We start from the raw sequence: 12265 nt of genomic DNA, 5'->3' as shown, positions 1-12265 counted from the left end.
AATTTTAACAACTTGAGATCAATCCAATAAAAAGTCTAACACCCATTTACAGATACTAGCAGTAAGTCCAAACGATATCAGTTTGTCATAAAAACTTAAGGGTGAAATTGTATTGAAATCTGAGCTGTAATCGATGAATAAAAGTCTGCAATAGTTACTAATAGGTATTTTCTGGTCAATGAAGCTCATTACATTGAATAATGCTAACAAGTCTTTGGACTGTACTTTTCATGTCACAGGGAAGTAGTAACAAATTCCACACAGAATGGCAAAAAATGACCTCTCGTGGCAAGATATGGAACGGTATTTGGCAAATAACATATATATATGACAATGGTTTTGGTAATTAGGTAGTCTGTATTCAGATGTGGATTATATTTTGCTGTATTCTTTTTTTGAAATATTTGTTTATTTATTACTAACTGTGTGCACATACATAACTATATCATACGATATAATAATCAGCAAGTACAGTGCACATTCTATACAGAATGTGTACTACTCATTGAGTATTCGAACACATTAATATAATCCGATGTCTGTACTAATCCAGAAGCGCCCTGTTACACCGAATCTGTGAAATTGCTCGATTCATGAAATGGGTACTAGGTAACTTTGCCGAGTTCATGAAATAGTTAATTGTGTTGCCAAGGTTATGAAGTGGGTACGGTAAGATATGCCCAGTACATGAAAAGAGCATCTTTTACAGGACACACACAGAAAATAAATATTGTAATGAATATCTGAAAAATACTCCAAAAACCCTGAAGTTGTAAACGCTATAAAATACTACACCACAATGCCCACGAAAACCAGTGTAAACGGTAGCGCAAACTGGCCTCCGATAACCGTGAATGCCTTGTTATGGGCCGTTCATTTAGACTGTGTGCAAGGGCAGAACTCGCACCGTAAAACTGGGTCTGCACGAATGCACTGATTGCCACACCAATCATACGGAACAAAGAAACCAGAAAAACCCTGGAATAACTCGATAAACCAACAATCTACCTCACAGAGGTGTACGAGGAAATATTTCCCCAATGAAAGAAATAGGTTTTAACCGAAATAGAAGGAAAATAGAGGTAAGCAAGAGATTAGTTCACCAGCACAAGAAATAAGCTGTTCACATGCACGCCGTCTTCAACCAGAGTCCCCAGATGGGAGGGGTGGTTGCCCATGGTTACCAACCTCACGTGACCAAGTCTCCACCTCCTAGCAACTGACTGACATACCCAAATAGTCGGATAACCGTACCTGAGAATCAGGGATCTTTTACATTTCTCAGCCAAATACTAATAGTATAGGACTGGCCACAAGTGACCACTGAGGGCGCTAAAATGCCCATTGGCCAAGTTTTCGTAACAATATCAATCAAACAACTTTATTACCATGTATTTCCAAACTCATCATTTCAAATTTCTCATTTTATTATATTTCAAAGTAGCTTGTGTTTTTAATAGAGTTCAATAATCAACACCCCAGTTCAAAATTCATGCCCCTAAAAATTAATTTTGCTTCTTTTAGATCATAATCTATACTCTCATTTGCATAAGGTTGACTATTTCATGAACTGGGCAAAGTTACATGCACATTTCATGAATTGGGCAATTTCACAGATTGGGTGTAACTCACCCCTAGTGTCTAACTAGGCATTAAGCATTAAGCATTCCCTTTACCAAATTAGCATAATATTAATATTTTTTTAATGTTGACCCACTTGCCTATCAGATGTTATTTGACCAACATATATTGCCATTTGGTTGTTGCTAAGGGCGTTGTCATGGTTGCTAGGGCCAATTGTGTCAAAATATTTTGAAGAAAATCTGCAGAATAACACTTCTAGAAACATCTCACCAAGTTTCAGTCTCACTGACCAAGTACTTTTTGAGATATAAACTTTTGACCAAAATTCACATTTTACCACCTAATTTGCATGTTTCTGTACACCACAGATGCATCCCCATTAAATTTCGGCCAAATCAGTAGTTCAGTAGTTTTGGAATTAAAGATTTTTGACCAAACAGACACATTTTACGCCCTAATTTGCATATCATTTATGGGATCATCACGTTATGAACAATTCTTAATTTAAACACCACTAAGAACATTCTCACTAAATTTCAGACCACACATACACACACACACACACACACACACACACACACACACACAGACAGACAGACAAGACACCACACCATGCTTATAGCACTACTCACGGAAATGAAGTCATCTTCATAAACTATGGGTTCTGGAGAGTCATTTCATGATATACTTTACCTACAATTACTTGCAACTTCAGAGAAACATCAGCTTGAAGTTGATTATGAGCCTTTATAGGGTATCTTTACTGCGGACACTCCAATACTTGCAATTTCAGAGAAACACCAACATTCATGAGTTCAAAATGCCTATACCATTCAGTGTAAAACATCTCTCATGAATCGCCTATTAGGCGATGCAAAATCATAAGATGACTCTCCAGAACACATAGTTTATGAAAATATGTCTATTTCCTAGAGTGGTGTTCCCCTTTAAGGTAGAGATGCAGGTTTGTCAGCTCATTTTTCCTCCATCACATTTCACAGTAAAGACAAGATAAATACACAATTTTTTTCATTAATTATGTTGAGTCTTTGTATGAAGTTGTGATTGCTGTGGTGATTTTTTACATTTTTAACCATATTATTGATCTATACCCAAAAACTGTGTTTTTTGACGATTTTCACTTAAAGCTATTTAACTTTTACAAACAGTTGAATATAGTCCTCTTTTCGACTTTAAATGAAAGCTATGTACATAAACAAAAAAATGTTCCTCCGGATTTTTTATTTTGTCTCTCATTGTTTTGTTATAATCATCCAAAGTTGTATTTTTGTGTTTTTTGCAAAAATTACCGCTTTTCACACTTCTCAACGTAATATCTCTTGATTCCCTCAAAAATTAAACAATCCGGAGGAACGTTTTTTCGACACACTGTCTCTGAGTATTGTCTCCAAATTTGACACAGCTGGGACGTTCTGACGCAAAGTTAAATAGCTTTGAACTTCACACAGTATACAAAATAAAGAACGCAGAAAAATGCTAATTTACACAATTGGACTCCTTCCGCCAGACAAAAGCTTTCAAAAGCTTTCAAATTCGACAGACATTGCAACAGCTTTTTTCTGTGACTTGCAAATATGTTACTCAATCCTTGCCATTTGGTTGTGTACGTTGCTTTGCTACAGACAGGAAGAAAATCGGGTATTTTAGGAGGGTCATGAAATGCTACCGATAGAAACGTGTTTGTTTCCCGCGATAAAGGTGTCATGTCATCTATTATTCATCTACGGGTGGAGACTTTGGCTTAATCTTTTAATACGGTACGCGTGCCGTTCTCGACATTACATAGTATACTTTCTGGTTTGGATTCGAAGCCCTTGCTCTACGCAGTTGGTGTTCGTGTTTTGACTCAAATATGGGCTACGTTCTGATTTGAAGCCATATTCCTGCTCATGTATTAGGCATTGCTACGCAATTGTTGTTGGTGTTTCGTTGAAGACACACAATAAAAAAAAGTTAACCTTTTCCCTGAAATTAAATTTCCACACCATGACACCGTACGACATCGGGAATTTTATACAAATTGTAAGGAGTGTTACAAAACTACGGTATAAATAATGGTACTTGACGAACTCACGTCAACAGTTTTTCTTCCACTGCGAGTGACGTTTTATGATACTCTGAGTCATAGTAGACATTACCTCATTTATTTAAACTACTTGTACCTTCAAAATCTCCATTTTATAACTGTAATAGCCTTGAGGATCGCTCGGTACCAAATTCTTGACGGGCTTGCCGTTTACGTTTAGACAGCGTCATCATACACGCAAATAAACAACGCTTCGCACGTATATTACTACAGTACATGTGACTCGGTGTCGAGCCGTGATAAGCCGATCGTTAGAGTGTGGTTGCCACAATTTATAGGACCTTAACCCTAATAATATAATATACATGTAGTATGTGAAGAGAACGTTGTCAAAATCCACCAACGCGAAAGTTCAAAGCTAGTCTACGGCCACGTTCTGTGAAACTTACAGAAATGTAATACCCGGAAATTGCCGATGCAATGTCACGCATCTGACGTGAACTCTCAAGTCTCGAAGATAGCGTGGTTCATTTTCGATGTGCCAACGTGTGATTAAATCGTTTTATTTTTGTAAACATCAATTTTTTTTCGATCGGCTAAAACAATTAGCCTGCAATACTGTTAGATATTCGAGATTTGTATGTTTTTTTTACATGCATGGTACTTGAAAACCGTCATCTAATACATCGCCGTCGCGTCGGGTACACTTGAAGGCTGTAGTGTAGGCCGCTTTACTATAACGTTTTTAGCCGATGCACTGGTCAAAATCAACGTGCATAAGTACGGGTTCAAAGGAGGACGTATTTTTTACTTTTTATTGGTTATAACCAAATTTACCGAGTTTGATTGGTTTTGTACAACAACACAGTTAAGAGATAATGTCACGTCAGTCATTGCACAGAGGCCTACTAGCTATGTCTCATTTGCATATGTAAAGACACTCTTCTGTAATCAACGTTCCTGTCAATCTTCTTACGTATGCAAAACCATATAAAACACACATAGCGTTAGAGTTCATGTCATTTTTTTTCATTTCAAATCTATTAATGGAAAAAATAAACGATTTTCAAAATATCTTTTAACCAAATGATGGCACATACCATGAAGCTTCTTCATAATGAGCAAAAAAAAAAAAAAGCCCAAAATTCACCAACGAACCTGCATCTCATCCTTAAATGTAACTGCCCAGCAATTGTAAAATTATACAAAGCATTCTAATAATTACCTAAATTCTGCACAGCATCCAGTCTTACTGTACTATCCATATCAAATACTTCTCTCATGGCAAAGCTTCCAATGGCGTAATGTTTCAATCTTTCATAGAATCTATCTGGATCACCTTGACTACCACCACAAAAACTATTATACATCTTCTTATCAATAGTTTTATTTAGTTCTAATACGTCTTTGTAAATAAGATTCATTAACCAATTCACTTTATCCTCAGGGAAGTCTCTCTCCAAGTTTTCTGCATATTCTGTCTTGAATAGCTCCCGGAATTCAATCCAAGGAACTTCCATACGGTTTCCAAATGACCTCTCCCAGAAGTCCTTATCACCTTTTTCATTAGCATGTACTTGATATTGTGATTTTTGTCTCTGAAAGTTCATTTTGAATTGTGGTTCTTCAGCCTCTTCAGTCAAGTCAAGTGTACTTGGTTCATGCTCCAAATCTAGCTCACTTTTTATAGCAGTCAGCAGCTGTGGAAAGTTTTCTTCTCTGTCACTTTGATTTTCAAAGAATACCCAGTTAAGTTTGGCTAATGTGAGCCGCCTGTGAAGTATTATAAAGTAAGAATGAAAATGTGAAGTACAGATCGAGAATATCTACATCTTAATTCTAAACCTTGTTTCTTTTACAAAGTATAATTATGCAATTTCAATCCAAAATGTTAAATCCACACATATCAGTGACTCTTGATTCTTCACAGGGCGGGGATGGGGGTCGGGGTGGTTCTGTAAGTCTTTTGAGTAACAGTAGGCAGTCTATCAGTGTTTGTACAAATCAAACACTTTAAATGATTTCCATGTGATACTTCATATTTGTGGCATTAACATGCCACTCACAAAATTATAATATGGTCATCACCTTTCCTTGTCGAAGAATTTAAAGGGTATAAGGCCTAAAAAAAATTGCTTGGTTCCAGTTATTCGACCTCATGTAGTTTTTCACTGCCAACCCTAAACTTTTTTTTTTTTTACATATTTGAAAAAAATGAAGAAAAACGCAAATATTGTTAAGTCTCATGAGAAACAGTGGATGCAGAAACTGACATCAACATAAAAAAACTGTTTTTCCAATCTGTAATGGCTGTACATCTGATAGGAAGAAATAAATAACACATATCATTTGCAAAACAATGGAAAACTTGAACTAAACACTCACACATGGCAAAAAAATATAATAAAATAAATTAAAAAATCTAAAAAAAATCCTATTCTAAAATTGAGTGTAATCAGAACCACACAATATTTTGGTATTAAGCCATTGGAAGCTTTGCCATGTATATGTACAATGTGGTGTCATTTTTTGATTAATTCAATTTGCAACATTGTATGTTAAGGCAGACAATCAAAGGAATTGATGCATATCAGGGAGCTGCTCATTTACAAAATATGGTGTGTGACTTAGTTGTTGACTAATTTTCGCTATAAAACATAATTGATTTTTCATTGCTGGCACAATATAAAATGTGAGAACTGGCTTTCATGAAATTGAAGTAACAAGTCTTCATTGAAGACATAGAGAGTCTTCATAGAAGGCATAGTCCCTGCAAATACTTTACTTCTGTGACTAATGGATGAAACAGATTTTTTATCATATTTTGACTCTGGCCAGGGTCAAATATAAAGGTAATAAATGAAAGGTCATATCTGATAATAAAGAGACAGATAAATAAAATAGTGCCAATGGCGTTGTAGCAAAACTGTACAGTTTTTAAAATGTTCATCTCCATGCTGATCCATCATTTGTTGAGATTTAGTCGAAACCTCTTCAAATCACTTTAAATCATTGTCATTGGTATTTCCCATTTTTTTAAAATAGTGTTTTACCTTTATTGAGATAAATGTTTCTGCACTACTTTGTTTAGTTTTTACCTTTTTCAGCCATACTTGTAAATGTTTTTTTCCATGCAACCTTTTGATTTATTTCAAATGTGAAGACCTATGAGCACTGAAGATCTCAATTGTCCAGTATTCCCCCGAAGCATTTAGGCACTAATATTTGATTGACAGCTACGGTACCGGTAGCAATGACTCAGATTTTCACAAAACCCCTTTGGTCTCTACTTACGATTTTTCAGACAGATTGGTGTGCATTTGAAAAAGTTGAACATGAGCTGAGCGAAGTTTAGTTATCATAAATTAATGTTGCAAAGTTTCATAAAAAGAATATCGATTTCAAGTTTTTCTGATATGAGCGCAGTAGTACTGACTGTGGTGAGTGTCCGTGGAACACATATCGCTGACCTGTTGATAGCATTATTTGCTGACGGGTATTAAACTAAAATATACGGAATAACTCGAAACTCTCAATTTTATTTGCCACACAGCTTTCATTAAAATTAAAGACTGATTTTTGTGAAAGCAAATGCTAGATCAGTCTGTATGTATTACATGTACGTGTAATTTACTTACAGAATAACGAAGTTAGAGGTCTGTATTTATGTAGATGTACATGGTAAAATGTGCCGGTTTACAAATTACAATGGTTTTCTTAATGAGTTTTAACAACATAGTCAGCGATAGCACATCATTTTTCAGAAAAGATTTTAAAAAATGACAAATCTAAAACCAAGAGATTTTTACAAAACCCCTTTGGTCTCTATTTATGAATTTTCAGACCGAATGGTGCACATTTGAAAAAGTTGAACGTGAGCAAAGTTCAGTTGTCATAAAAGAACATGGCCATTGTTTTTCTATGGGAAATCTGACATAGTATTCGGAATTAAATGTCAAATTCGCACTCCTACAATCGCTTGATTTAATTTTTTTTATCTTCGCGTTACTTGCGATAAAATTTTGAGATTTTAAGTCGTTTGAATCTGTCAGCTGTCCTATTTTAGATAATTTGCGTTACAACAGATAGCCCCATCTCATACATGTCAAAAACAAGGAAAATTTTTCATTAATTTTTATTTTTTTCCATGTTTGATGTCAAATTTTGGAAAAATCATCCACATATTATGGTGATTTTGGTTACCATGGAAACGGATGTTAATAAAAAGACCCCATTTTCCGAACTCAGCATACAAAACTACCCCACGTAGGGTGGTTAATATTCAAATAAACTCATCTATTATAAAAATTATGATTTCTATATAATATTTATTTAATTATTACAAGTGAAGGGGTTTTAATATTATACAATAATAAAGCATTGTGTGAGAGACAATTTAGAGGAATGGTGCCTTTTGGTCGTATTGTCAATAAAATGTATCCATTTGAGCATATATTTGCTATGCCTGCTCATATTTGCTATTTGCTATGCTGGCTGACATTTGAGGGTGCCCTTTCACAACTTTATCTTTTCATACTTAATTCAGCATTCAATTTGTGAGAGTCTTAGGGTGACCTTTTTTTTTGTTTCTCATTTCCAGTGGAGATCAGGAAGGGCGGGTGGGCTTTCAGGCAGGGTGGGTGTGCAAAAGAAAAAAAAAGGGGGCAAGGAAAAAAATCTGTATTTTTTCAGTTCTATTCTCTGTCCTTTCTGTCCGCGATCCCGTCAGTCTCTCTACAACTTCTTTTCTCTTCTCTTTATTGAATTCCTTGTTTACAGATCTCTTTCCTTCATTTTAGCAAGGTTGACAAGTTCGTAAAACAACTTTGTAAGAAGATGAATACTTTAATCCGGATGGGTGTATATCTGTAGCCATGAAATATTGTATGATTTTATCAGGAGTACTAATACATTCGTCCTATTATTAAAGTGGCATTGACATCACTAATAATTTTTTTCAAGTTATCCAATTTTAACTTTAGTATGTAACTTTTTGAAACACTTACGTGATTGTCATCAGTGTGCTAGAGGAATTTCATTTATATATATCATTACTTCTATGAAACATTTTTCTTGTGTGAACTTGTGTGAACTTGTCAAAATAATCCACCAGATAACATGTAAACATTTCTAGAACTCAGAACTCCTTTGGGATTTATATTATACTGTTTAAAAGTAATTAAAAGTAATAATGTAAACATCGGTAACATGCCATACAAGTCTTGGTTGACCTTGCAGTACAGTATACATTATGCATCTTCTGTAACTTGGAAGTGTTGTTACTAATGTTAGCAATAGGCAATAGCAAGATGTTGTTGCATAGTGTTGACACCGACAAATTTACATTCAAACATTCCAATGCTGAAACTATTTAAATCATCAATCACTGCTCCTTTTGAGTCATTTTGTACAATTTTTGTAACATCCATGCCTAAAACCTGTGTTTAATGACACCATTGAAGCTTGTGTAATTTGTCCCGGATGATACATTGTATACAAATGTAACTGATTTAAAGCTATGCAGTATGACTTTTACCAATTTTAAGCATAATTTTGAAAATGATAGAAATATTCTGAGCTATTATTACATTGCAGTAAAATGTACGTGTGACAGCAATAATTTCGAGCCCTGTCCCTCATTAAACCTCAACGACTTCAGCCATGAAAGACACATGCTGCTCCGACGTAACAAAGGGGTGGGGTAGACGGCAGTGTTCTGCCAAGGTTTCCAACAAGTGGGGACAAAGGCCCCTTGGTTGGGGTCATTTGACAGTGAGTGGGGTCAATTATTATTGTCTATGAAATATTCATATATATTACCTCAGACCACTATAGAGATACTGTGGTCTGAGATATTCCATTACACATAGACTATTACCTAACTACATAAAAAAAATCCATTCACAATAATAGTTCTCAGTAAGCTATTTTTTGACAATTGTGTACTACACATTACACCTTAGAAAAAGAAGGCAATTAAGATTATGTAATTTTAAGTCATTTCTACAGAGTATATTATATATTGTTTCAAAAGATTGGACAGCCAGGTAGTCACAATTTTCAATCTGAATATCAATGAATAGCAGTGCTCAAATTGTAATTTCTACTGAAATGAATTTCTGTATAAGGGTGTCCCTCTGCTTCCCCGTGTGTATTGCAAAATATAATTAATGCCTCCGGCACCCTGTGGCCTGTCATCCTAGTGGTCACATGACCTTGACTAGCCAATCCCCAGTATTCCTTGGTCCTAAACATAACCGAAGGTTACAAGGACTGGAGACTGTGGGGAGGAGGGTGGGAGCATAAAAGGTGGGTATTAGTCTCATACAGAAATTCATTTCAGTAGAAATTACAATTCTGTACAGACAAATACCCACCTTTTAGCTTACTTTTGGGTAAGCCTAGAATACGACACCTAGTTGGTGGAGGGAGTCTCCACATTGAAAGGCATAGCAACATTTTGAGCCGAACTGATAGGACCTAGAGCAGACATCCTGACTGCCTCTTGGGCCATGTCCCGCAAGTAAAAGCTAATGAAAGAGTTCTGAGAGCGCCAGGTTCCTGCCTCAATGACTGACTTAATGGATACGCCAGACCAGAGTGCCCAGGAAGTAGCCACTGCACGAACCTCATGAGCAGTAACTTTAGAAAGTGCCTGTGTATCAGCTGTGGAAGAACTGTATGCTACTTTAATAGTATTAACTATCCACTTAGAAATGTCGGCCGTTGTACAATCCATTTTGTCCGCTTTCCAAGGGATGAACAAGCGGGTACGATCGCCCCTAATATCCTTAGTGCGATTACAGTACCACTTGAGAGCTCTGACTGGACATAAAAGACGTTCTTTTCGGTCCCTTCCCACCAGCATGGCTAAATCCTTTATGATAATGGGAGAAGCCACGGAACCTAAAACCTGATTTTTAGCAATGAACTTAGGATGAGTCCGAAGTACAACTTGGTGCTGTAACCACTGACTGGATTCGACCCTGTCCAATATCTAGTGCGTGGATCTCGCTTCTACGACTGCCTGAAGCAAGAGCTAGTAGGAACGTCGTTTTAAGAGTGAGAAATTCCAATGAAATCTGGTGAAGAGGTTCAGAAGGGGGAGATTGTAATGCGTTGAGAACTAGAGACAGACTCCACTGGGGAGCTGAAATGGGCCGAGGTGGTCTCTTAATGTGGAAGTTCCTTATCAAACTAGATAAGATCTTATTTTGTCCAAAGTCCGGGCCCCCAACACTCCTAATGGTACTAGAAATAGCTGAGCGGTATACCATTATGGTTTGGACAGCTAACTTCTGTACATCAAACAGTTCAAACAGAAAGGCAGTTAATTGTTGTGTAGTAACTTGGAGTGGATCAATCGATCGTTGATTACACCAACTAGAGAATCTCTTCCACTTTTCCCCGTAAGTGGCAAGGGTACTCGCACGCTGGGGTCTTGCGATGACCACGGCAGTCTTGCAAGAAAAGCCCTCTGCAATGAGAGATTGTTCGACAATCTGAATGCGTGTAGATGGAACGTCTCTGGATGTGGGTGAAGGATGTTCCGTCCCTGTGACAACAGATCCTCCCTCTGGGGCAGTTTGCATGGGAGATCTATTAGGAGAGACAGTAACACTGGGAACCACGAGCGGTTCGGCCACAGTGGAGCGACTAGAGATAGTACACACTTTTCCTCTTGAATTTTTCTGAGGACTAGTGGTAGTAGGGGGAGAGGTGGGAAGGCGTAAGCCTCCAGCCCCTCCCAACTGAAAGACATGGCGTCCACTGCCATTGCTCTGAGATCTGGTACAGGAGATACAAAGAGAGGCAGTTTGCGATTGAGAAATGTCGCGAACAGGTCGACTACAGGCTTGTTCCACCTGATGAAGATTTGATTGGCTACATTCTGTGGAATCTCCCATTCCGTGGGGCGAACTTGGATGCAGCGCGAGAGTGCGTCTGCAATCCCGTTGCGCTTCCCCGGAAGGTGCCGCGCCCTTAGTGTTATCTTCCTGTCTTTGCACCAGAACATTAGGTCCCAGGTGAGATAACATAGGGTCGGTGACCTGGTCCCCCCCATTTTGTTGATGTAAGCCACCACTGTTGTGTTGTCGGTATTGACTAGCACACAGCGGTGTGACACCAGGTGTTCGAACTGGCGAAGAGCTAGAACAACTGCCTGCATTTCCAACCAGTTGATATGATGGAGGCTGGATGGTAGATCCCAAGTACCTGAGGTCCAGTGGTGGTCCAGAAGGGCTCCCCATCCCACCTTGGACGCGTCGGTAAAAAGGGAAATATCTGTTTTCCAACTCGACAATTGTTTTCCTTCCAACATTGCCTCTTTGTCCAACCACCATCGTAGGTGTGGAAAAAGGGATGGTAGGATGGGAACCATAGACTCTGCTGATTGGATACTGGGGCGCCAGTGAGCCAACAGGTAGAGTTGAATTGGTCGCATTCTGAGGCGTGCCCATGGTGAAATGTCGATGATGGAATTCATCAAACCCAACAGGGACAGAAATAGTTTGGCTTGTATGCGGGTTTGTTTTGCTACAAGCCTTACCAGTACTACAATCTTGTCTACTCGCTCTTGCGGTGGACAGACTATTCCCTGTTTGGTCATAAAACACATCCGGATAAAAATCA

General features: G+C 37.7%; 1 protein-coding gene across 3 annotated transcripts in view; it reads right to left on the bottom strand.

Moving 5' to 3' along the window:
- LOC144449132 (uncharacterized) overlaps positions 1–12265 on the bottom strand; it is a 53975-nt gene that overhangs the window by 17663 nt on the left and 24047 nt on the right. For all 3 annotated transcript variants that reach the window (XM_078139593.1, XM_078139595.1, XM_078139594.1), the window contains exon 5: positions 4857–5404. In XM_078139593.1, the coding sequence (XP_077995719.1) occupies positions 4857–5404 (548 nt within the window). The remainder of the gene's footprint in view (positions 1–4856; positions 5405–12265) is intronic.

Source organism: Glandiceps talaboti, chromosome 18, assembly GCF_964340395.1.
Source record: "Glandiceps talaboti chromosome 18, keGlaTala1.1, whole genome shotgun sequence".
Lineage (NCBI taxonomy): Eukaryota > Metazoa > Hemichordata > Enteropneusta > Spengelidae > Glandiceps > Glandiceps talaboti.
Note: the sequence above shows the minus strand (reverse complement) of the source record. Positions and strands in the feature narration are given on the sequence as shown.